Here is a 27558-nt window from a genome sequence, read left to right as displayed (position 1 = left end):
ACCAGCTATGATGCTCAATGGTATGGATAGATGGCTTCAATCCACCCACCTTAGTACTTGCTTTACCATGATTCATCATATATCGGTCACTGTAGTGTAAAGTATATGTGTATACGTACTTTATAATTAAAATCCTCAAAATAGTGCTAAGAATGGAAGTCTAAAATGAATCAGCATTAGTGGTCAATAAATAAACTGCAGTATACCTGCAGAGTATATGGTAACATTCCCTTATGTAATAATATCTTCCTTTTGGTGGCCATACATTAGTGTGAAACGCTGCACAATGCAGCATAACAATTGTACTGCAAGAATGAAACATTTTGTCGTGTTCCCTCTACTCATGGAGGTTTAGGCCTTAAACATTAGCATTTTATACAAAGCTTCAAGAATAAAAACCAAATAACCAAGTGTTCAATTCCAGTCCTGCACAGTCTGTGACATGTACATAACAGTATGGCATTCTTGGAAACACATGGATTCTTCAGTGCAACTGCGGCAGGAATAATGTTCTAAAAAAAGAAGGATCAAACCCATGTTTGTTTGATCCCTTCCCATCTTGTCTGGATATCCTCTTTGAATGTCTGAAATGTACATCTTTATATATAGTCCACTATAGGTTTACTCAAAGGTCCACACTTCTAGATCTTGCACAATGAAGTCTTCTTTTTTGGATAAGATGTCATTGTTGAAAGTGCTACAGGGGTTACTGCGTCCATGATACAAATCAGAGTCCAGCCACAGTCCAAATCGACCGCTGAAGGGAACACAATAAGGGTTAAAGAGCCATCACTTTACAGTGTTAGTCAATGCTGTTCCTACAGAAATCTTTGTATTTAGCAGGATATTACACCAATATGGTCTGTCATTGTCTAGATGTCAATCACACAAACTTGTGCTACACTAGCACTGCTCGTAAGTGTCAGATTTAGAAATACATTATAAAACTACTAGTAGTATAAATAGCCAATCCACTGCCATCATAGGAGGCTCCAGTGAGTATATCATTTACATCAGCAGGATATGCTTTTGCTGACGTCTGAACAGAAGAGGAAAGACCACATCGCAGGTTTATATGCCTGTGGCTTTTCTAGTGGAAAATGTGCTACCCAATCACTAGAACCTATAATCAAACAAGAGGAGGGCAAAGGGGGTGACACATGGCCACACATTAAAGCAAAGCTGTGGAACCAAAAAAAAAAAAAAAAAAAAAAAAAATATTTATCCATCCAGGGCCCCATCACTTAAGGCAGGCTCAGAAGAAAGTACATACTGCACTGCATCCACCCATTTCATTACTCAATTCCAGTTAGTGTTGCATCAAATATCACAAGGAAAGAAAAAAACAAAAAAACCACACACCCACAAGCCCACTGTTTAAGTAAATGTTAATACTAACCCTCCACCACCAAGCTCCAGGGAAGAGATATCTCCATTGATGAAGTAAGAATTCTCTCCACTCCATTTGAATATCTGCAAACAAATGATGTTGGTAAGAAGAGAATCTGAAGGTAACATTCTCTGACTTGCTCTGTAGCAAGATCCAGCAAGTTGCTTCCAATTTTTTTTTTTTTTTTTTTTTAACCACTTTAGTATCGGGCCAATTTGTGTTCCAGGACCAGACACATTTTAGGTTTTTTGTATGTGCAGTTTTGAGGGCTGTAACATTCTCATATGTCTCATTCAACTAATTTATGCGTCTTTTCAGGGACACATAGGGCTTCATTATTAGGTTTTTATTTTTTTTGTATCCGGGAAAATGAACAAGAGGGAAATTGTTTAAAAAAAAAAAAAGTGAAAAAACAGAAAGTGCTACTGAAAAACTTTGTAAAATAGTTTTTCCTCTATTTTACGCTAATTTTTATTTTGTATGGTGTCGTCAGGGGTGGAGCTATAACCTTTTTGTGACGGCGTTTTATTAGTGCATTTTTTTTTAATTATTTTACTTTTTTTCCAGATTGTGTCCCCATAAGGTCATAAGAGACCTTTGGGGACATCTGATCACTTTTTTCTTTGTTATGGAGGCTGACTTTCCCTATAACTGGGGCTGTCACATTTAGCCCCAGTTGCAGGAGGAATAAAGCCACCTGGATGTTAGTATATACAGCTTACAGAGCTGATCTGGGTCCTATAAAACCCATCTTTTAATATGCTGACACAGACAGATCACATGACTGCCGGGTTGAGGGCAGCTGAATCATGGCGGTGCCCATAGCTGTCTACACAGCACTCGAAGGCATGGAAGGTAATTAACTTTCCCTGCCTTCTCTGAGCTCCGGCTGAAGTTACAGCCGGCTCCCAGTATCAGCAGCTGCACGATCTCACGTGTAAATTCAGAAGACAAGGGTAAGAGATATATTGTATAAGAGAGTATTCTAGGGGTTCCTAATAGACGAACTCCTCAGTGTCGTTTAGCATAGGAGTTAGGTATTCTAGTTTGTGAGCATCTTTTATAAGGGCCAGTAGAACTACCTTTGTGGAGGAAGGGGGGGGGGGGGCTAATGAGCCTCCAATGCAATGCAGTTGGGGTTTTAGGAGCAGTCTGGATAGTTTCTTTCCCAGCTGTTGGGGGGGGGGGGGAAGGAGTGGTATAAAGGGATTCCCTATATAAATAGGTAATTAATGAATTCCTTCACATAGCCAGAAGCCTCTTATTTGTAGGCATTTAAGGGAAAAAAAAAAAAAAAAAAAAAAACCAAAAACACAAAACCGCACTTACTTTAAAATCAGGGTTGAAGTTGAACAGGAATGTTTCCCCTGTGCCATAATAGTGATCACTGAGCCTAAACGGGTGTGTTGCATATGCCCCAAATACCTTTAAAAAAAAAAAAAAAAAAGAAAAATAAGGTTTATATCAAACTATACAATATTATATACACATTTTTCCAGAGACTTCATCAAAGTGCTGTAATTTAGATTTGCAGTACAAGTCAGGCATCTCTCATTACACACAAAGTAAAATTCAGTTTCTTATTCTATTTGGAACATCTGAATGTTGGAGAAGAATTTCCATAAGGACATGCATCAACAAAGCTTTAGTCAATTAGGAAATACCGTATTCTAAAATGGCACATTCCAATACATTTTGCAATACTTAAATCGATGTTTACGAAACAAGACAAAAGTGATGAAGCCTAAAAACCTTATTGAAGGCGAATTTAATTTGATGTTTTAAAGACAATAAGAAGCCCCGAATACATCAAAAAGTGCAACAGCTATATCTGAAGTGAATGGCCACACGTAGTACCATTTTAGGTACTACTGTATTTTCATAAGGGTTGGGTCTTGGTCTATGTCTTTAAGGAAAAATTAATTCTGATCTTTATCACAAACATGTACCAGACACAGGAAAAACATAACATGGCTGATAGAGGTTTATTAGTTTTAATTGTAATAGAGACCAAATTCAGTAATTACATTCATAGAAACTAAGGAGTCGAAAAAAAATTGGTCCAAGCAAATAAAAGTCTGGGGGCCATGTAAATAGCATTTTGGGATCAGTCACATTTTAACATTTATGATCATACTGATTAAAATCTGACATTGTACATATCCTCCACTAAAGAAGAAATGCAGGTCTCCAGCAAATACCTGGTTGTCCATGTCCTTTACCACCAAGAGTACTGGACTGTCCACAGAACACAAATTCCTGTACAAGGTCTTCAGGCTGGTTCCATGTTGCTGTGTACTGTAAGCCAGATGCCAAGGATATCCTTGAACCCTAGCAGGCAGTCTGGGGGCCAGCTGTTTACAGGAGAAAAAGTTCACAATAAGACCAACTGAAAAGATGTAACACTAAGTTCACTGGACTGAGTTAATACCAGCCATCATTCGGCCATAATAATTTCACTGTTGTAATGAGGGCTATTCACACAGCTATAACAGACCCTACCATACACTGCAATCGCAGGGATCTGAAAACTTGCGCCCCTCAGGTGCAAGACAGCCCCATCTTTTATATGAGTGTGCATTCAGTGTAATTTGTTAGAAGCCTCCACCTGTCCCCAGCTTTACAATCCTAAAGCAGAGAACCTTACGGGGGGGGGGGGGGGGGGGGGGCAACTACGGTTGATTTGTGTCGAACTGCATTCCTGCTGCTAAGAAAAATCACTTCCCATGTGCACAGAACAGGTAACTTGCATATGGATGATGTGGCCATACTTGCAAAGTGACAGATTTTGTTATGTCCACAGTGAAAGTCGGCACTGTGTGGAATGGGCTGAGCTTCCTGGTGCTCTTGGGTCACAGCTACATCCAAAGTGGGGCAGATAAACTAATTCTGGTGTAATTTGCACCAAAAACTTAACACCCTAGGTCGTTTACACCTCACTGTGTTTTAGTCAATTTCTGTGCCTTGTCCAACAAGTAGATGGGACTTGAAGAGGAGGAACACTTAATATGAAAACTGTAGATAAAAAAATTCCTCAAAAGTCTGGACAACGCACTAAAAATCTGTTGCAAACCAAAGCCAACTAATAGGTGGTGTAAGGTTAGACTAGACGTTGTAGAATTACACCAGATTTTCAGCAATAAAAACTTTAAAAAAAAAAAAAAAATCTACCTCTACGAAGGACCTGATATTAGATATTACCGTAGCCTGTGTTCTCTAGAGGGACGCACTCCCCTCGTCCACAAATACATGGCCAAGTAGACAAACACCAGGCAGGCAGCTCTCCACAGAGGGAGTGTTCCACATTTTTGGAACTGCCCCTTCATCTGTACTTTTTTTGGACAGAGGTTGTGACTAGCTCTTTCTCCAGGTTGGCCCACTGCACCCTCTTGTTTATTTACTTCATCTACCTTCCCGTCACCTGGGCAAAAAGACCTCTAATATCTTTGCACTGCTGCTAAAACACTCGTGACTCTACTGGAAAAGCATACACTCCCCTACAGGTCCTGCCCTTGTCAAAGATGTGCACAACCTGGAGTATCTCACTACCATGCTCTGCAACACAACAGATGCCTTTCAACAAATCTGGCCCACATGGGATACGTATGCACGCTCCATGGTCTCTGATCTCCCCTCTTGTAGTTTCCAAACCTTGTGTCGGGTGTTATGTTCTGTGTTCTATTTGTCCTCGTTCAGACTTTTCTTGGTTAGTCATTTCATGCAGTTTTTTACCCTAGCATTTTCCCCCTCTTTTATTCCTCCCCTAATCTTTCTTGTATTTTATATAGCTTCGCTTATTTTACTGTTTGTATTGCAAAAACTTAATCTGACAGTTTACCCAATTGTTCAGAATGTTTAGTGTTACACACCGGGTATGGCCCGCATACAGGCAGAGTCAAGCTGCTTAATCTGCCTAGGATGTCCTCGCACTGCATACAACCTGAACACAGGGATAGACCGCCAACTTTTATTTTACAATCTGAGACTGTATTGAGAGCTGAACGCTATAGCACACTAAACTGTACTAGGCAGGGACTATAGATAGAAGTTAGAGATCTGTCACTAAGATATGCATGTATACAGCACAGGGACATTGGAGGCAGGCCAAGTAGCCTGCTGGTACTCCACAAGGCAGATTTATGAAACTAAAAATATAAATAAGAAAAATAGAGGTCTTAGTTGCCCATAGCAGACAACGACAAGTCTTAATTTTTTTAAGAGCAGAAGATGAAAGGAGAGCTATGCAGAGATTGGTTGCTATAGGTAATAGTTTTTCTTTTAGGCAGTTTGTGTACAGTACACACTATGCAATGTGAGTTAAGGAGAGTGGGTTCCGTTTAAAGTCTATCCTTGGCAAAACTTATTAAAATGTGCTGAAAACTATTTAAAAAAATCCACATTATTCCCTGTATGGCAGTTACTTATAATATTTATACATTATACATCCAAGGAGCTTACCTTCTCAATGTGTGCATCATCCAACAAAATGCTTTTCTGTTTCAAGTCAGGCAGATAATCCTCAAGTGACCCTTCTTCCTCCTCTTCATCATCATAACTGCAGGTACTTCTGCGACGTTTTGCCTCTTCTACGGTGATTATCTATGAGAATAGAAGGTTGTTTTTTTTTTTTTCAGTGCCTCACATGTAAAGATCATCTCCACCTGTAAAACCTCAACCACACGACCCTTAATGTTCAGCGCTGTGGTACACCCTTACAAATGATAGACACTTTCTAGGATTACAAGTGACTCAGGTTATAAATGATGGTTACTAGAGTAAGGGGAAAGTTGACAGTTGCAGATTTGGATTAACCAATTTCATTTGTATGCTAGTCATACAATATTTATCCAAAAGACAATCTAGACTTTTGCTGTGCAGCCTAGGCCTTTTAGTAAATTTTGTAATAAAAACAGCCAAAATGCTATTTTATTAAGAAAACATGGGATGTGTTAAAAAAAAAAAAAAAAAAAAAAAAAAATGCATTAACCGTCCTCCCCAAACACACCTTAAAAACACAAATTAAATTCTACCTGGACATAGGGTTCTTGAACTCCATTTGCAACATAGAGGATTTTGATGTTCAGTGGTTTGTTAGGGCTCCTCATTGTGTCTGCTGGAGATCTTTGATAACCTAGAGCCATGTGGATCATTTATATGCTCAGGGGAAGCATGGTAGGTGTGCCCAGAAATAGAAACTTAATTTTATCAAGCTAAAGTGAAACCGCTCTGTGACTTTCTATTTCCTGATCAGGAGGAGTTGTGTACATGAAGCAGCTTGCCGCAGTCAGAGCTTGTGTACAGAGATTAGAACAAGTGAAGGGACTAGAGAAAAATAACCTTTATGTGTTATGGGAAAGAGCTTCACTAGTTTTCATAGCAGATAAGCCAGTTTTTTCACTTTCCTGAATGTCAGACTATTGGATGCAGTAATGTTCATAGTAGTCTGTTTTGGTTATAGCAGGAGATGTACAAGATAACACACTCCGAAATCACTACATGTGCCCTTCATGAGAAAGATTAACCAATGAATGCAAACCACGTCCAACGGCTAACACATACACACTGGCTTATCACAAACAAGGAAATTTAACCCGATACCTCACACACAGCTAGAACAGGTTACATTACTCATAAGCTGGCACACCATCAGCCAGAAGTACACATGGGAGTGTGTGAATCTACATGTACATTTTTTGTTTAAATTTAATCATAACCACTTTAAAAAGGTAATGTTAACTTTCTAGGGGATCCATCATTGGGAAAACTCATTTTTAACTAAACATACTTGCATAGCCTTTAGTAAGGCTATTCCAGACATACCTTTTGTATGTAAATCGCCTCAGTAGTTTTTTTTTAATGAGCCCGCTTTTATTTGTGTGCTTGGAAGTCTCAGCAAGCACACTTTTTCCTCAAAGAGTGTGCTTGCAGAGATTTCCAAGCATACAAATAAAAGCGGGCTCAAAAAAAAAAAAAAAAAAAACCTACTGAGGCGATTTACATACAAAAGGTATGTGTGGAATAGCCTTACTAAAGGCTATGCAAGTATGTTTAGTTAAAGTTTTCCCAATGATAAAGCCCCTTTAAAAGGGCCTTCCAGGATGAACTTTTTTTTTTGCAAAAAGCACCCTTCCCCAAGTGCAGAAGATACCAGGAGCTCCCAGAAATCACTCAAAACCCTGCTAAAGGTATTTGGGTGCACTTATTTTTTGAAACCTCCCTTGGGCTGAGGCCTCATGATGCAGAAACCGATTTTGTTGCCAAAGCCAAGAACGGCTACAAAAGGAATCAAAGCTATAGGAAGTACTTCTACCTTCTGCTTAATCCACTACTGGCTTTGGCTAAAGTCTGAATTCCTCTTTAAGAATATAAAAGTGATTTGTCAACATGAGATGTAGAGATCAGTGAGATTTTGGAATAAGAAATGCCCCAAAAGCCCTTGTCTATTATTTTGCATATGGATAAAACACTTTGTCTTTCAGGTTTGGTGCTCCATTATTAGAGAGAAAAAGGCATATTTGGAAAGTGCTTAAAGAGCCATACAATGTACTGGGATTATTTTGATTATGACTTTCCTGCCAACTGACTTCCTTTAAATGATATTCACTGCTTATAGAAGGACTTATCCAGGGCTTTTACAGCAGGTTTGGAAAATCTATAGCCCCAAAATCTTTAGAGTAGTGGAAGTAGATTCATATAGAGAAGAGGCTTATACCAAATATGCAGCTGTGTCCTGAACTCCTGCAACATTTGGCAAGTTTGTAACAAATCAAGGCAGACTATTATGAAGGGAATTTTCATTTTTGCTGAGTTTCCCCTATAACTTCATATCAGGAACACAACATCGTAACTTTTTTTCCACCCTTTCTGTGCCATCATTTTCCAGTAACCAATAAAGAATTCTAAGAAAACAGGCAATGCAACTGCTCCATTTACTGACAAACCTCTTCCTCTACCGGAAGCAAGATATGAAGCACCTTGCATCAAACAGATGCTGAAGTAAATTCCTGTGTGAAGACATCAAGTACATATGGAATAAAAAAAAAAACAAAACAAAAAAACGCAACTATAAAAGACAAGTTGAGCACTTGAAAACTTTGAAATAAATTAACCAAGAAGTGACAAAACTAGTCACAGGAATGATACATGTAACCTATAAAAACAAACTACTGTTAGCAAGCACAAAACCCCCCCCCAAAAAAACACCAAACCCAAAATTAAAGGTGAAGCCACAAAGCTGGAGAAGCACTGTTCAGCAGCTACACACGCTCATGGCTAATTGAGCCTTTTGACAAAATCTAATTTGTCGCAAAATTGTAAAACAAAGAGCTATGAAGGTAGCCAGAAGTCCCAGAGTTCTCCTCAAGCGGAGCTGAGGGGCGGGGGGGGGAAATCAACAATAACAACAACAACAACATGCTCATTATATGGCGTCCCAGCGAGCTACCGGAACAATCACAGGCATGGAGTGAGGAAAAAGTTCAGCAGCAGGACAGCTTGAGAGCTGCCGAAACACCGGAGCAGGCAAACCATGGTAGCAATTTGCTGAATATAGGCGGGTCATATTCCCCCCCCCCCCCCTTCACAAGGTTTTGTTGCTTTTTTTTTTTTTGTCTTTTTGCTGCAGCACACTACGGACCTAAAAACTTCGCTTTTAACACGTTTTTGCAAAAACCACAATTCTGTTAAAACATGACACGTGTTGCGTTTTTCAGCCTCCTATTGATTTCAATGGGTCCTTCAAGCTGAAATCTGCCTTAAGATGGTTTTTCTCCTAGCTGGGAAAAAAAAAACAAAAAACCTATATATGCTATTGACTCGAAATGAGAGGCGTTTGAGGCGGATTCCACCTCAAAAATCAGCCTACAGAAAATTCCATGTGAACATATCCTAACTGCACAAAACATTTGTAGTTCATGATGGGTGCCCCTATCTGCACAACATTATGGTATACATGTACATCAAAAGTTGAGGGAGTTCATTGCTAGGGCTTGATGTTTGCTTTTAGTGATAATTCGCAGCAGTCAGACAAGTATTTGCATATTAAGACAAATGTAATGTATTTACAAAATAACTATGTAATTTATACAAAGATCATCATGAGAGTCAACATGACTTAAACTTTCCAGACATCTGCTTCAGTAATCACAGCGAAGGTTAGGTATTTAACCCCTTCCCGCCCCATGATGTAATAGTAAATCATGGAAAGGGGTGCATTACTGCACCATGAGCTACTGTTAAGGGCTCATTCACATCTGCTCCCGTGAGTCAGTTCTGCAGGTTTCCGTTTCCTGCACAAAACGGAAGCCTGCTGGCATCTTCCAACCCCATTCATTTGAATGGGTTTGAAAAGTGTCTGGCCGTGAGCACCGGTGAGCGTTTTATGCTCGCCGCAGCGAAACCGTTTTTTTTTTTTTTTTTTGCAGTACTGTCCGGAAAAAAAAAAAAAAAAAAAAAAAACCCTCAAATTCTACCAGGTAAGTTAAAGAGGACTTCATGTCCTCAAACATGTAGTTTTACATACGGATGTGTGCTGTTAAGAGGTGTTTTCCAGGAGGGGGGGGGGGGGGGAACCACACCCCCCAAAAAAAAAAAAAGTCTGTTAGTGCTATTAATGGTTTCAAAGTGAACGCACAGTTTTAGCAGTATTTTAAAGGAGTCTGTGATATCCTATGCATTTGTGTAGTGTTCACTTCCTACTATGTATCTTCCTGTGTACTTTTCATGTTACCTCTGTCACTGCTCCCCCGCCCCCCCACAGTGTTACACCCTCCTCCCAGTCTATCTAAACTACACTAAGCTATCATGCCCACTACTAGGCCACCTCTCCCTGTCTCCCTAAAGTATGCTACGCTATCCTTCCCAGTGATGGCCCTTCTCAAGTAACTACACCCACCCCCCACCCCTTCCCACAGCATCATACTTACCCAGCTTCTAATGTGGGAGACTGCTCCTCCTCTTCACTGTGCGCAGCCTGGAGATGTTGCACACACACCAGAAGTAACTGAGGCCTGCACAGTAGAGATGGATTGCCATCCCTACTGCGCATGTCTTGACGTTACCTCCAGACTGCGCATGAAGAAAGGATGAGAGGAGGAGGCACCGGAAAACATGCAAGTATTGATGACCGCCCCAGGGATATAGGCGATTTACTTTTATATATAAAAAAAAAACAACCTTAACACTTGACATGCTAGTTGTAGCAGAGTGTGTGGGAATGTCAAAATATCTCATCCATTCATTACTTTTCAAATGCTACAAAGATTGTCATCTTACCTCCCAGCTCTTAGTAGAGGGTTCACTAAAGAAGTTGTCAATCATGTTAAGCTCCTCTTTCTCGACCACCACAAATCCTTGCTCTTTCGCATCTTTTCCGTACACTTCAGGAGACCATTGGACGAAAAATGTGTACAGATGATCCACCCTGCAGAAGGAAGACAAGTATTTTATGAATGCAGTACCTACAGAGTTAATTATCCAATAGTCCCAAGCTAGAATGTATCGCATTACTGAAATTCTCAAACAAAAAAAAAAAAAAAAAAAAAAAAACCCAAAAAAAAAACAAAACACACAAACGTCTGTTTATAGAATGCTGGTTATGCATCACTGTAGAACAAAGAAAATTGAGATTTGTATATTCATTTGAAAACAAATTGCGGCGTTAGATCCAGAAAGTTCTCTCTCCACTTTGTCAAAAACAAGTTAATAAGGGCACGAGGTTCTTCATACATCAATTTTCATACTATTTGAGCAGTATAGTATCTGCAAGATTCACTGAGAAAACATGAATGCGAAATGGTTTCATCTTCAAATATCGTATCCATTCAGACAAGTGGTCAGCTTGTCAAAGCACATGGACCCCATAGACTAATGGGGTCAGTGTTCTTTCCACACGGACTCTGCACGAGTCATGCAAAGAGGAAAGTAGTTCATGAAGAACTTCTCTCCGTATAACTCCTGCGGACAGTGTGGAAAACACATGACCCCCATTATAGTCTATGGGGTCCATGTGCTTTCATTGCTCACCACTGCTTGTTAAAGATTTCGTGTAATTATATGATATATGCTGCATCTATATAACTGTATTGAAGACAGAACATTTTATGATTCTCAGTTTCTTGTGCAATAGTAACTCTTCAAAAATATGTAATACTAATGCTTTTCACAAACATATTATTCATATTAACACATACAAGTTCTATGCCTCAGCTTTTAATACTTATCCATTCCATGTCAATCATCATTGTTTGTGAAAAATATAATTAGAATAAAATGTAAATCCCCTTTGCCACTCAATTTTTTTTTTATTTTGTTTAAAAGGACACATACACACACTAAAACTTCCAAAACTTCAAGATCACTTTTATGAAAAACAGGTTTGTGGAGGAAAAACAAAAAACACACCTTTTGATCTAACAGTGAAATTATATAAGGAATGTGAATTTTGATTCCAAAAAAAACAAAAAACAAACACACCACTATCTTTCTACATATATTTCAAATAAACATCTTACATTTGTTGTCAGGCCTTACTAAACTATATGTAGACTTTCTGGCAAAGTTCCAGTTAATATAAGACCACCTATGTGCACAATCTTATAACTGAAGATAACTTCACTACAAGGTGTATATACAGTAATATGAGTCACTTGCTCAGGCCCATATTCTTTTGCATAGAGTGCAGTCATAGTTGTGGCAAAGGTTCAAAGTGCATTCCCACAAAACCATATTTAATGTTGTAAACAATTGACCTAAAACGTTTCTTCATTTTACAGAAAGACTTGTCAAACCCGGCCATGATTTTCTTTTTCCTTACTGTGACCAAGATATCAGGCAAGGACACTACATGTATGAGAAGACAACTTGGCCACAATAAAGAAATCATGGCCGATTCTAGGTCGTATCCACTTGCAACTGATCAAGACAGATTCACCGCTACATTGTTTAATCTTTAACACTACAACTTTTTTTTAAATTTTTCACATTAGCAAAAATGTTTCATTCAATAGTCTAGAAATTTAAAAATGTTTTTCTTGAAACAGTCACCATGAAAATCACTGAACTCTACAGACAGCATGTCATGGAGCAGAGGAGCTGAGCAGCTATATAGTATTGTAGGAAAGGGTTAAGTAGAACTTGTCATTTCTATGCTTGGAAGGATTAATTGGACCACCCACTGGACTGACTGTACATACAGATCACTGGACTCAATTACTCCCATCAGTGATTGACAGCTGACAGTCCTAATGATTTAGAGGAGTGTACCACAACAACATTTATGACACATCTGCATGAACTCCCTGTCAGGCTCACTTAGTATTTTGTTACAGAAACAGGGTAGCTAAGCACAGCCACTTGCCTTGCACAGGACTGTACAATGCTCAGACATGTGAATGGCAGAAGTGCTACAGTGCCTACTCTGCTCCTGACATGGGTGCCATATTTAAAAGGCACCCATCATACACTTAGTGGCGATCAGGAAAAATTGAAGAGGCCATAGCAATCGATATACACCCGGATAATTAAAGTTATTATGCTGCAATGAATTGGTGTCAAGTGAAACACTGCTACATCAGCACAGTCCCTACTTGTTTGAAAACCCTTGTAGACATTTTCCAGCACACAACAACATGGAGGATCTTGGTGGAAAGGGTGCTTTGTTATGATGTTTTACACAGCTCCAAAATTTGTCTAAAAAAGAAAAAAAAAAAAGAACACAGCAAAACCTGCAACAAAAGAAGCTGCGTTTCCACAATGTGGGGCTTCAGCCTAAAGAATTATAAAATAACTACTGCCCATATGTAGGTTACTCACTCTTTAATGCTGTAGGATACACCCATGTTAGAGCAGGCAATCCCAGCTTAAATCCTGCAAACTGATTTTAGGAGCAGCACAACTACTTATACAGTCAGGGATCTGATCAAAGTTAATTATTAGTTTTTATAGTTTTAACTAAAGCCAAAATATTGCTTCTGCCTAAACTGCAGATATTAAGTTATAAGGAAAGTAGGTCAAACGGAAATTCTGCTAGCGTAAAAAAAAAACAAACAAAAAAAACCACACGGTTAAAGTCCTTGATGTTTACCGGTAGTTAATTATAGAAACCTTTCCAGGCACTTTTCTATACAGTTACTTGAAACTGGACTGGTGGTTGGAATTTTCCTTTATTTCTAGGTCACTACAGACCTTTAACACCCATGGGTTTTTTTTTTTTTTTTTTTTTTTTTTTTTTAAGAAGGGAGCATCACTTCCCGTGCCACTGCTATACATGACCTTAAAGGGGCTCTATCAGCAAAATTTTGTTGTACGAGCCCCACATATGCGTGAATAGCCTTTAAAAAGGCTATTCAGTCACCGCTAATCTTATTTTAAACCCCCGTCCAGTTTTAAAACTATAAAAACATATGTAAATCATACCTGAACGTGGGCGGTCGTGCACGATCCGACATCTTCTGGCACACCTACCTCTTTCTTCTTGCAGCGACGCCCTCTGGTCCTAGCTCTTCTGCGGATTCATCCTAGTCTTCTTCCAGCCAGAAGACGACGAGGATGAAGCCGTGGAAGAGCCGGAACCAGAGGGCGTCGCTGCAAGAAGAAAGAGGTAGGTGTGCCAGAAGATGACGTCGGATCGTGCACGACCGCCCACGTTCAGGTATAATTTACATATATGTTTTTATAGTTTTATTTTAAAACAGAAGCTGGGTTTAAAATAAGATTAGCGGTGCCTGAATGGCCTTTTTAAAGGCTATTCACACATGTGGGGCTCATACAGCAAAATTTTGCTGATAGAGCCCCTTTAATAGCAAAGTCTAAGGCTGAGTTCAGAGATTTTTGGTCAGGAATTTGTTTCACAATGAGCCTCCAAAAAAAGGCTCCCAATAGAACTCTATTGGGAGGCGAATTTTGAGGCGGATTCCTGACCAAAAAAACCCTGTGTGAACTCAGCATAACTATGCCTTTGAAATGTTAATATGCCACTGGGACGCGTGTAAAAAGCAGTTTAGTACAATGAGCACAGGGGGCGTGGCCTTCACTTTCTGGGGCACAGCCACACCAGTAACCACTCCCATCCTTGCCCCCTGGGCAAAGGAAGAGTAAGTCAGTAACTACAAAGACAACTGAAAGGTGCTCCATCTACATTTTTCATTCTACGAGACTTTTTAGTATGTTGCACTGATTTTATGATGGATCATTAAGTGTTCACACTACCATTATTTAATTGCCTTTGCTTTCATTCATCACATGAGGGGAGGGGGGGGGAAGCCATGACAACAATGGATGGTAATAGCTAAGCAACAGAATAGAATGACTCGCTTTAACGAGACAAAATTGTTTCAACCAATTTGTCAACAAGGCAGTCAAAAATATTGTAGAAATAATTTAGTTATGCTACTGCATAGTTTTTCTTTAGCATTATAAAAAAAAAAAGCAAGCTATGTTACCACAGTATCAAGCTTATTGTAAAAGGAAATTTCAAAGTTAGCTGCGAAGTTTCACTTATTTAAATCTAAATAATGTAAACTATAAAATAAAGTTGTTCTAAAGCTCTAACTGCAGACCTAGGACACGACAATGACATTAGTTTCCTTATTCCTCCAATGACTAAGTGTTCTACTACTTGTTAATCCTCAGTCCTTTTAATTATTAAAAGATGAGATTTCTATTATATTAGTCTATTCAGCAGCTTGTCAGTGGCTTAAGTGTGCCAGTTTTACAGTTGTGCCAGCCTCAACATGGCAGCTGTTCAACATGCCAATATCTCTGCTGCCTTTGTCAAATTTATCTCAGACAAGTTTCCATCTCAGTGCACAGTGTCTAGTTATCTTATTTCAGTATATTGCTTAAAGAGGACTTTTCACCACCTGGGGCACATGCAGTGTAATGCACCGCTAGAAAGCCAACAGTGCATGGAATTCAGCACACTGTCGGCTTTCCCATTCTGTGCCCCCGGTGAAGAGCTATCGGTGCCAGTACCGTAGCTCTTCACCTTTACAAAAAGGGTGGGCAGTAAAAGAAAATGTAATTTGACAATTTTCAGGTCACCACAATATATACTTTGACAAAAATATGTCACCTGACTTTCATAACCATATTAAGCCCAAATTTTATTACTTCACCCTTAGGCCTAAACACACATTCCAAAGATTACCATAAAAATTGAAGCAGTTTCCACTTAGGACAAAGTGTGATGAAAAACAAATCTTAAAGTCCCTGTGAGTTATACAAAACATAACTAAAAGTTACCAATTCATGAAATGCACATTACAAGATTTTGATCCCGCTGAAGGCAGTGTCGGGGGGTGGGGGTGGGAGAGGAGCACCATGAATTCTAAGGGGTGTGTAGGAACAGCACAGGAGGAGACGTGAGCTCTGATGAAGTTGTGCTCTATGCCCCCTGTGATCCCCAAGCATTATTTGCATATACGACACACTTTACAGTGAGATGAACATTGCAAGCAGCATCACAATTGTCATCTCATTTGAAAGCTAGGAACATGGCCTAAAAAAATAAGCCAGCGATCAGCTGACCAAAAGGTCGTGGATCGCAGCTATCACATAAGAGACTGCAGTACTGCTCCCTCCCTTGTCTGTAGTGCTGAAGAACGGGCAGTGCTCGTACAAAGTACTACTGTGAGATGAAAATTGTGACTAATGTCACAATTTTCATCTCATTTGGGCTATAAGCCAGTGATCAGCTGTCCAAGGGGTTGCTGATCATAGCTGTCGACTAAAGACAGCTGTACTAGCGTCAGCATTTTCATCTCATTTGGAAGCTAAATATGTCTGAGCTTCAGAATAAGGTAACGATCTGGTGACCAATAGGTTCCAATCTGCATAGAAACTGTCCTTACCTGTCTAAAGTGCGGAGCCTAGAAAGCAGTGGTGGAGACAGCATACACACAGGGAGCTGTCTAGTCATGTGACAGCTCCCTGTGTGACTGTATCAGAGAAACAGCAAGGGTAACATAAGTGCAGGGGGCACCCAGTGTATTGGGAGCTCCCTGCATTATAGTATTGAGCAGAGAAAGTCATGTCCCTGTATACCCTGTCCATGACCACAGGAGGGGTGTTATATAAATTATATATTATATAATATATCCTATTAATATTATAAATGTGAAAGTTTGTGAGTTTGTGGGTTTGCATGTTCGGATGTTTGTTCCTCAATCACGGAAAACCCGCTCCACCGATTTGGCTGAAATTTTCCACAAACATAGTTAATATACCCGATTAAACAATAGGCTACTTTTCGTCACAATAGCACACATACGTTTGTGCCAGGACCCCCACAAAACCCAAACTCACACCACCATCTCTGCAATCTCACACACTTTGGACAATAGCAAGCCACAAAATTCATATTGCCCTCTACAGCCTCGCCCCTAACCCCACACAATCACATATACTTTACCACTTTGCCCCTCACCTTAACGATACTCCAGGAGGCGCTCTTTAACGCTCTGGAGCAGCCATGTTTGCAGACCCCCACCGCTCTGACAATTCCTGACACCGCCCACCCATGTCAATACCCCTAGGAGGTCTAATAAATGCAAAAAAAAAAAAAAAGTCTAAAAAAGTAAAAAAAATATAAAAAGGATTAAACATTCAAATCACCCCTTTTCCCTAGAACACATATAAACGTAGTTAAAAAACTGTGAAAACACATACATGTTAGGTATCCCTGCGTCCGAAATTGCCCGCTTTACAAAGCTATACAAATATTTTTCCTGTTCGGTAAACGCTGTAGCGGGAAAAATGGTCAAAAGTGCCAAACCGCCATTTTTTCACTGTTTTGATTCTGATAAAAATTTTAATAAAAAGTGATCAAAGCAATAACATTTCCCGAAAATGGTAGAACTACAAAGTACATCCGGTCCCGCAAAAAAAAGACGCCCTATACATCCCCGTACACGCACGTATAAAAAAAAGTTATGGCTGTCGGAATATGGCGACTTTTCAAAAAATAATTTTTTAACACAGTTTTGGATTTTTTTTAAGGGGTCAAAATGTAAATAAAACCATATAAATTTGGTATCCCCGGAATCGTAACAAAACACAGAATACAGGGGACATGTCATTTTGGTTGCACAGTGAACACCGTAAAACCAAAGCCCATAAGAAAGTCGCAGAAATGCATTTTTTCTTCAAATCCACCCAATTTTGAATTTTTTCCCTGCTTCCCAGTACATTATATAGAATAATTAAAGGGATTCTACCACTAACACACTTTTATTCTAGTTACCACGTCGGAATATCCTTTAAAAAGGCTATTCGTCTCTTACCTGTGGAAGTGCTCTCCGCCGCGCCGTTCGTTCAAAATACCGGTTTGTACCGGTATGCTAATGCGTTCTCTCGCAGCGATGGGGGCGTCCCCATCGCAGGAGCAGTGATGGGGGCGTCCCCATTGCAGCTCGAAAACTCACCGCAGCGCCGCCTCTCCGGTGTCCTCCCCTTGCTTCTTCAGCGTACTGTCGGACGCCTGCGCAGTACGCCCTGTTCGACGAAGATTGCCGAACGTACTGCGCATGCGCGAAATAGCGGTCCCAGCCATAGTGCGGGCACCGCACTTTCGCGCATGCGCAGTACATTCGGCAATCTTCGCCGAACAGAGAGCATACTGCGCAGGCGTCCGACAGACGCTGAAGAGGCAAGGGGAGGACACCGGAGAGGCGGCGCTGTGGTGAGTTTTCGAGCTGCAATGGGGACGCCCCCATCGCTGCGAGAGAACTCATTAGCATACCGGTACAAACCGGTATTTTGAACGAACGGCGCGGCGGAGAGCACTTCCACAGGTAAGAGACGAATAGCCTTTTTAAAGGCTATTCCGACGTGGTAACTAGAAAAAAAAGTGTTTTAGTGGTAGAATCCCTTTAATGGTGACATCTGAAGAAAAATTTGTCCCAGGAAAAATTAAGACCTCCTATTGCTCTAAGAGCAAACAAAAAAGTTATGGGGTTTAGAAGGAGGGGAGTCAAAAAATGCCATCGGCGGGAAAGGGTTAACTTCAAATACTTCTATCCCAAAGTCACTATGTAAAGTTTCTCACAACACCGTATATATAGCAGCTCAAATACAAATTACCTTCAACACAAAAGTCTCACGTACTCTCTGAATTATAGAAAAAACAAGATACAAAGTTACATTTCATATCCCATACCTTATACACACTACGAAAACCTTACCCACACCTGTATATACCCACTTCTACAATCACCGCAGACGAAGGTCGCGGGTACCAGCTAGTATTATATATATAGCACACTTGTAGTTTGCTTGGAGCTTTTTTTTTTGCATATTGAAATAGCCCAATCAGTTCTATTCTGGCATTTTTTAACCCCTTAAGGACACAGCCCAAAAGTATGTTAAGGACCAGGCCTATTTTTTCAAAATTGACATGCGTCACTTTAAATGGCAATAACTTTGAGACGCTTTAACTTAACACAAGTGATTTTGAGAATGTTTTCTCGTAACACATTATACTTCATGTTAGTGGTAAACCCTAATCAATATTTTTGTATTTACTTATTAAAAAAAAAAAAATAGGAAATTTGATGGAAATTTGGAAAAAAAATTGCAATTTTCAAAATGTGAAATTCTTTGCTTTTCAGGCAGATATTTATTCCTGTATTTTGGTGGTATAACTATCTCCCATATCTCTGCATCATCTTTTGATTGTATTTTAATTTATTTTGGACGTTACAAGGCTTACAAGTGTAACAGCAATTTTCCAGATTTACAAGAAATGTAACAGTTTTTTGTTTTACACTATTTTTTTTAAAAAACCTTTACATTTTTTTATTTGTGCTGCAAGCACACTAGAACCAGTGATCAGAGAGGATCGCTGGTTCTATACTAACTATAGACTTGCAATACACGTGTATTGCAAGTCTATAGAGGAAGCTAGCTATGCAGATGCATAGACTAGCTTCCTCTCGTCCTGGCATCCAAGGGGTTAACCCTCCCCCCATCGGAGCTCGCTCCGATGGGGGGAGGGATTAAGGAGCAGCGTGTAGCTGTAAATTACAGCACACAGACTCCTTAAGCAGCCGGCAGCATGCTTTATAGCCGGCCAAACCCCTAGGGTGCCATGATCACTATGGATCATGGCACCTTAAGGGTTAAACAGTGGGGGTCGGTGCAATCACCGTCCCTGCTGCTACAGGGGAAGCCTGGCTGTCAGATACAGCCGGCCTCCCATGGAGCTCGCACATGCTCTGCTTCTGAGCCCGTGCGATCTCCATCACGTACAGGTACGTGGGAATGCGGGAACTAACCACATTCCCTGACGTACAATGTACGTGATTTAGCGTTAAGGGGTTAAATTTACTTATTTTATTACTTACTATAAGGGGTGGTCAAAGGATGAACTTTTGTTAATCCAGTCACCATCCCATATGGTAAGGGGCAGAACTTACTGCTTAGATGCATTTGAGATGGAGAGTGGTCCACCCCAAATTTGCATTAACCCAGAGATCAGCATGTCTGACAGCCCCCTCCCAATAAGTTGAAAATCCTCTTTTCCCAATCCTGAAGCATACCACCTAAAGCAGCAGCATTAGCAGCAGTTGACTTGTTGGATGCTTCAGGATTGCGGACCATTTCTGAGGATTGCAGATCATCTTCAAACCTGAGTATCACTAAGCACTTCCACCACATTCACTAACAGAATAAAATTTATACACGTACATACCCCTTTAATTTCTTAGCACCTTACCCCTGTCCCTTATATACTGACCCCACTCTTATTATCCAAAGCCCCCCATTTCCTATAACTTCAAATTAAGGGATTCTTCTTTAAATTTAAGCAATTATATACTGTTAAGTTAGTATTGCTTAGTGCGCAAAGAAATCAGCTTTGACAGTTTTCTTTATATTGGTATTGACTTCTTGGTAAATCAATATTACCACTCATATGTTACAGAAATGACTAAGTGGTTTTCAGTCAATGAGGCCTATGAATTTATGGGCGAATCAAGCAGTGAACTTAGTGATGGTCTGATTCTGAGAATTTGCCCTCAGATTCAGAAAGTGAACCATCTACTGATGAGACACCAGATAAGAGACGTCACATTGGGGCAAGTCTTCATGTTACATCTTCAGCTATAGCAGAGCAAGAGACAGAAGTAATGGTGCCATAGTGATACTAATCCTTCAGTCCGCAGTGAAGAATTAAGTTGGACAGCTCCTAATTTTTATACTCCCAATATTCCACCATTCACTGCAACAACTGGTGGTAATATTAATACTCAATTTCCAGGTTATTGATTTTCTCTTCATTTATTTGTAACAGGACATTTTGCAGAATATGGTTGAACAAACTAATCTATATGCTGAGCAGTTTATTGCTGCAGGCATTCATGCCCCCCCAATCTAGAGCTCAACAATGGTATCCCACAAATTTAGTAGAGCTCAAAAAAATTTGGGGGTTTAGATTTAGCTATGGGCATTGTGAAGAAACCCTCTATCCAAAAAACTTAATCTTGGAGAATCGTTTGCCCTAAGAAGTGGAGAACTCTAGGCCTTTACATATTTTGACAAAAGAAATGTCTTAATGTTGTCCACAATACACGATGAGTCCACCATTTCGGTGCAGAAAGCTGACCATGGGGAACCCATTGTCTAGCCTGTATAGATCCAAGACTATAGTAAATATATGAGTGACGTAGACAAATCAGACCAAATATATATTACTATGATGCCACCCGTAAAAGTTTAGCCTGGTATAAGAAAGTTGCGGTTTTGAATTCCCATGTTGTATAGAGATCTTCAGACAGACAAAATGTCCTTTTTAAAATATCAAGCCAAACTTATTACAGCTCTGGTGACTACAGAGCAGGAAGTAGAGCTAGCCACTTAAAATGACATTACACACAGGCTTACTGGTAGGCATTTTGCAAGCAAAATACAGTCTACTCTTGGTAAACTCAATGCACAGAAACGTTGTAGAGTTTGTGCTAAAACAGGGAAGAGAAAAGACAGTCGCTTTTACTGCCCCGATTGTCCTAGTGAGCCTGGTCTTTGTATTGAGGCCGATTTAAATTGTACCACAAGGTGTCAAATTTCTAATGCACAGTGTGGTGTAGTAAATCGTGGCCTTGCAACATTCATTTGCTAGTAACACTGTCATCCATGATAGCGCCATAACAGCAGTAGTATTTGGGGCAAATGAGTTTAAAGCATGTGATGTGACAAAACTGATGCTACAAGACATCTGATGCCCAAACGTGAACTTTTTATATCACTATTGCAAAAAAAAAAATTAAAAAAAATAAATATTAAATATATATATATATATATATATATATATATATATATATATATATATATCAAAGTTGCATGAAGGTGGCTGTGAGTATAATAAATTGGATGGTGTTTTTATGATCACCAGGATGTCTGCGGTTTGGAAATATATAGTTTTTGGCAGTTAAGTCATTGTTTCTGGTGTGTGGAATGTTTTATCCATGTCACTACTACTTTCAGATTTGAAGATGAAGCAGATTTTGGGTGTTTGTGATTTTTGCAGTATTGAGAACATAGTGTCTGGGTGTATACACATGTGGTATGTATAAACGCCTCACACCCTTGTCTAAGTTTTAGGAAGTATTAGATGAATATAGTTCAAACTGTCAGAGATTTAGTCTCAAAGCTGAACTTGTGGAATTTTTTGCAAAAAATAAAGGTTTGATAAAAAGTTGCATGAAGGTGGCTGTGAGTATAATAAGCTAGAAGGTATTTTTATGATCGCAAGGGTGTCTGCTGTTTGGAAATATATAGGTTTATGGGGTTTAGTCATTGATTCTAATGCTATGGCATGTTTTATTCATGCTGCTATATTTTTTCACATTTAAGGCAAAAAAAATAAAAAATAAAAATACCCAAGATTTAGAGGTGCACTTTTTTTTAGGGTCTTAAAGGGAGTTTAGTCACATATTTAGTATTGATGAATTAAAGACACCTTAGACCAGACCTGGGCAATGTGCGGCACGCGGGCCACATCCGGCCCTCTGACTGCTTCTGTCCGGCCCGCATAGCTAGTGGAAGGTTTTTCAAGGACCTGTGATGATGTCATCATAGCCTCTCACCAGGATAGGCTATGACTCGTTAGTGGGCGGAGCCACACGGGACTGTGTGCTTGCTGCAAGCTGCCGGCAATGGAGGCTGCTGGATGATAGAGAAGAGACAGCATGTGTGAGCAAGAGGGGGCAGTTAAACTGAATGCACATGTGGGGGGGGGGGGGGGACATTAAACTAGGGGGCAGATGGAGGGTAACATTAAACTGAGCAGCTGGAGGAGGATATTAAACCATGGGGAGTAGCTGAGGGGGACATGTCTGCCTCTAGTTGCCCCCAGTTTAGTGTCCCCCTCCAGCTGCCCCAGTTTAATGTCCCCTCTAGTGTCTGCTAGTTTATACTGGGGCACCAGGAGAGGGACTTAATACTGTGGGACATTTTGAGGGAAACGTTATAATGTGTGTGTGGGGGGGAAGGTATAATGTTAGGGTGACTGTAGGAGGATTTTACTTTGTGGGGCACATGGAAAAATTATTGAGAATGGGCAGAGTCAGCGGAGAAGTGGGGAGCTAAATTTGCCATGATGCGCATGGCCCTCTAGAACCGTTATAATTTCTCATGTGGCCCCATGGGAAAATTGCCCTCCCCTGCCTTAGACTTTAAACCAACTCAAGTATAATGTAGCATTCCAAGATAGAACTGTTCAAGCTATATTCCCCTGGTTCTCGGCTTTCAATATATTGGTATGGGGGTCTTTGACAAATATTTAATTCAGAAATATGTGTTTTATTCAGAAGTATCAAAACTGAAAATTGCTCTGGCTACTGGAGGTGCAAAATTTCCAGAGGCCCTTGGCAGTGAAAGGGGCTCTATCATTGGGAAAAGTCATTTTTAGATAAGCACATCCTTGCACAGCCGTTAGAAAGGCTATTCTACAAATACCTTTTGTATGTAAATCGCCTCAGTAGTTTTTGACTGACCATTTTTTTTTTCATATGCTAATTAGCCTCCACTATGCACTCTAGAAGTGTCTGTGTGCACCCTCTGCTATTGTGTGTGAGAGCAGAGAGGCTGCTGTGCTGATGAGTCATCTCTCTGCTCTCATACAAAGAATAGTCTGTGCTCAGACACTTCCGGGTGCACTGAGGAGGCTAATTAGCATATGAAAAAAAAAAAAAAAAAGTCAAAAACTACTGAGGCAATTTACATACAAAATGTACGTGTGGATTAGCCTTTCTAAAGGCTGTGCAAGTATGTGCTTAGTTAAATAACTTTTCCCAATGAGAGCCCCTTTAAATAGTTTCCTACTAGAGTAGGGGGTAGAAGGTCTCTAGATGGTATTTTAATTTATGAAATTTTTGTGCCACAGATCATTTATAAACATTGAGTAACGGACTTGCAACATGCTGCAATAAACAGTAAGACGTTACTAAGAAAAAAAAAAATATTGTGAAAGTTAAAGGCACAAACAAGCATATGGAGGCTACAGAGCGACAGCATATTTCGCAAGATGAAAAAACACCTTTAAATTCCAGGAAAGTGAAGAAGCTTTGTAAACAAGATTTTTTATTTATTATTTCTAATGATCCAAGTTATATCCTTTATCAGTGTCACAGTTCTGTAAAAGTTTAGAGTATACTCACTATCAATGTAAGCAAAAATAAAACTTTAGGACTTTACAACTTTTTAACACCTTCCTCTGCCAGAGGAATTCTTAAATTTTAGTTTCCAACTTTCCCCTCCACTCCAAACTTCATAACTTATTTTCCACTGAGCCATTGAGGTCTTAATGGTAGCATCATTAAGAAAAATGTCCTGCAAACAATTATTCTGTACAATGTACTTGGGGGGGGGGGGGGGGGGAGGGGGGGACAGAATGGGGTGGATATGAAGAAAAAGTGCATTTGTGGGACTTCTAGGCTTCGTTTTTACAGCATTCACTCTGCAGCTAAATGACACGTCATCTGTATTCTAGGTTTTGGTATGGTTCTGAGGATACCAAATTTATATGGTTTGATTTGCATCAAACCCTTACAAAAAAAAAAAAAAGTTTTACATAAATCCAAAACCATTGGCAAAAAAAAAAAATTGCCCGCTTCCCCTCCCCAAGTTGCCATAATATGACACCTGTAACTTATGTTTCCATGTAGGGAAATGGATAGGGAGTGTTTTGCAGAGTCAGGTGTACTTTTCAGTTATACGACGAAACAATGGCAGTTCGGCTTTTGATTAATTTTTTCCCCCCTGCTACGGAGTTTCCCCATACAGCATGTAGACCATCCATTTTTTGGACACAGGGATACCTAATTTGTATGTGTTTCACAGTAATTTTTACTGTCTGTACTCTACGCAGAGTGGAAGGTTTGAATTTTTCTATAATACCATTTGTTAGACCCACGAGGTGTCTGATCACTAATACTATACATTGCAATGCTAATACAAATGACAATATTTTGCAGTGCATGTCAGGCTGAATAAATTAATCTGTCATACAAATGAATGTCAGACAAGCTTGGGAGCCTTCAATAGGGATGCTGGCACTGGCTCTCACTCTGGGTGCAAGCAATCCATGGCAAAAATGGCACCCCGGTAAGCTTTGACTGAGGTGCCGAGGTCTTAATGTGGGCACTGATCATGGGCATTAGTGCCGGGTCTCTACTGTATTATACAGCAGAGACCTGGCGCTATGGCAGCCACCATATTTAAATAGACATAGATTGTACCATTTTGGTGGATGTCAGGAAGGGATTAAAGAGGCTGTCCAGGAATAGTGGCAATCCATGTAGCAGTCTCATTTAAAGACAGATTTAGGCACAACTGTAATGCTTGAGGCATAGATAACAGGACAAAAATGCAATACACCATCATAAGGTTTTATATGTAGCTCATTGCCAGCTCCTGTTCTCTGGGAGAGGGATTGCATGCCATTTCTCCAAATCATAATCTTATATATATCTATTATAAAAATGAATTTGTCTGTGTTCTTTATGCACAACCAAACGACTGGACCGATCTTCACCAAATTTGGCACACAGATACTTCAGGTGTCAGGGAAGGTTTAAGACGAGAACTCAAATCACTAGGACGTACCGTTCCGGAGATACAGCTTTCCCAAAACCCTCCCCCCCCCCCCCCCCCCCCCATTAGCCAAAACAAACCTGCAAGTCTTTCACTCATATTGCAACTGCAATACAAATTGTCACTCCACATGTACAATCCAACACTTATATCCGAGCAGAGCTACACGCATCAGAGGATTAGATACACAGGTGAACACACAGTATCACATATCAGAGAATTAGATAGGCATATGTGCACAAAATACCACACGCCGAAAGATTAGATACGTGCGTCTGCACAGTTCCACATGCCAGAAGATTAGATACACATGTCTGCACACAGTTCCACATGCCGCAGGATTAGATACGGGCCACCACACAGCGGAGTATTAGATATGCACGTTTGCACGCAATACCACAAAGGGAGTGTTACAAACACGCGTCTGCACACAGTACCACATGCTGGAAGATTAGACATGTGCGTCTGCATACAGTTTCACATGTCAAAGGATTAGATACACACCTCTGCACAAAGTACCACACGCTAGAGGATTAAATACACAAGTCAGCACACAGTATCACACACAGAGGATTAGATGCATGCATCTTCACACAGTATCACATGCCGGCCGGAGGATTAGATATGTACGTCTGAACACAGTACCACACGCTGGAGGATTAGATATGCACATCTGCACACACCACAGGATTAGCTATGCGCCACTGCACACAATACCACACGCTGGAGGATTGGATACGTGCCAATGCACACAGTTACACATGCCGCAGGATTAGATATGTGCATTTACACACAATTCCATGTCCCGGAGGATTAGATATGCGAGTCTGCACAGAGTACCACATATTATAGTTTTACTCCAGGTTTCCATAGCAACCCAGCCATTTTTCTTCACTGCTTTATGTCAGCTTTAAAAGGGTAGGGCACTGTGGATGACACTGTTACACAAGGTCACGTACACACAGCTTTACTCCAGGACTCCATAACAACCGATCGCAGGTTGTTATGGAAACCTGGAGTAAAGCTTATGGACACACACACAAACAATATACAAAATATACCAGTGCAAAACTGGACAATTCTTATGGGGCCACTGCACAAAAAAAAATAAAAAAAATAAAAAAAATTATATATATATATATATATATATATATATATATATATATATATATATTCTCTCATCTGTGTGTACAATGATGGCTTCTAGATAACCTCACATGGCACAGTTCATGGGTCAGCTGATGTAATAAACGTAACACCACATGATTTTGATGCTGTAAACTCAGACCAGTTCTTTTATCAGAAAAACTAGGCTAGATTACAATCCAATTTAATGCACTACAATTCCATGATCTATTGTAGTGAAGCCAATTGTTTGGACCTCCCACAGTGAAAGTTTTGCATCTGTGGGAGAAAACACTTGAACCCCTGGCGATCAGATAGTTACCCCTAATACTGTACATAGGAAATTATAACGGGGGGGGGGGGGGGGGGGGGGGGTTGCAGTTTCAAAAAAAACTCAAACACACCTTTCTTGAGGAACTGCAAACCAGTATTCAGGCTGTTTTCTCTTCCTTGCGTACTGCTGAACCATTGCTGTAGTCTGAGTGGCAAAGGATTTCCTCATTGGTTTACCAACTTTGATGCACAAAAACATAGGAGGGATTTTGCTCTTTTCTTCTTTAGATGGCAGCATATCTAGGAGAAACAATGGTAATGGATTCAGTTATCGTGCTTATATTTAGTAAAGTTACTATAGGAAACACTAAAGTTTCATCCAACATGGTACTAGATTGTGGATTTTACAGAAATAAATATGTGCAATAGAACACACTAACAGCAAGTGTTACGCTGTTGAGTCTTCTAAAAAAACAGTTTTTTTTTGTTTTTTTTAAACCCACCACATGTCAATGTCTGCTTCCAAATAAGCAAGTACCTGCTGAAACTTTCCCTCAAAGTCAATGAAACTAGAGACAATCGATGCCTCGTTTTCCTGCAAGTAGTCCACAGGAAAATCTGCAAATAGATTTGGGGAAAAAAAAAAAAAAAAAAAAAAAACCCCACTCACCACAATAACCCTT

At 40.0% G+C, this 27558-nt stretch overlaps 1 protein-coding gene across 4 annotated transcripts in view; it reads right to left on the bottom strand.

The window, feature by feature from the left end:
- Positions 1–306: 306 nt before the first annotated feature.
- The window catches only part of NCOA7 (nuclear receptor coactivator 7), a 103271-nt gene continuing 76019 nt past the window's right edge, over positions 307–27558 (bottom strand). For 3 of the 4 annotated variants that reach the window (XM_075267974.1, XM_075267976.1, XM_075267975.1), the window contains exons 10-16: positions 27007–27175; positions 10664–10811; positions 5849–5989; positions 3592–3744; positions 2720–2815; positions 1400–1473; positions 307–757 (exon numbers count right to left, since the gene is read on the bottom strand). In XM_075267974.1, coding sequence (XP_075124075.1) covers positions 622–757; positions 1400–1473; positions 2720–2815; positions 3592–3744; positions 5849–5989; positions 10664–10811; positions 27007–27175 — 917 coding nt within the window. In that variant the 3' untranslated portion in view covers positions 307–621. Of the gene's footprint in view, positions 758–1399; positions 1474–2719; positions 2816–3591; positions 3745–5848; positions 5990–6420; positions 6673–10663; positions 10812–27006; positions 27176–27558 lie in introns of those variants that run through there. The other variant, XM_075267977.1, reaches the window with a different exon arrangement.

This window comes from Leptodactylus fuscus, chromosome 3 (genome assembly GCF_031893055.1).
Source record: "Leptodactylus fuscus isolate aLepFus1 chromosome 3, aLepFus1.hap2, whole genome shotgun sequence".
Classification (NCBI taxonomy): Eukaryota; Metazoa; Chordata; class Amphibia; order Anura; family Leptodactylidae; genus Leptodactylus; species Leptodactylus fuscus.
This window is presented reverse-complemented; position numbering and strand designations above follow the sequence as displayed.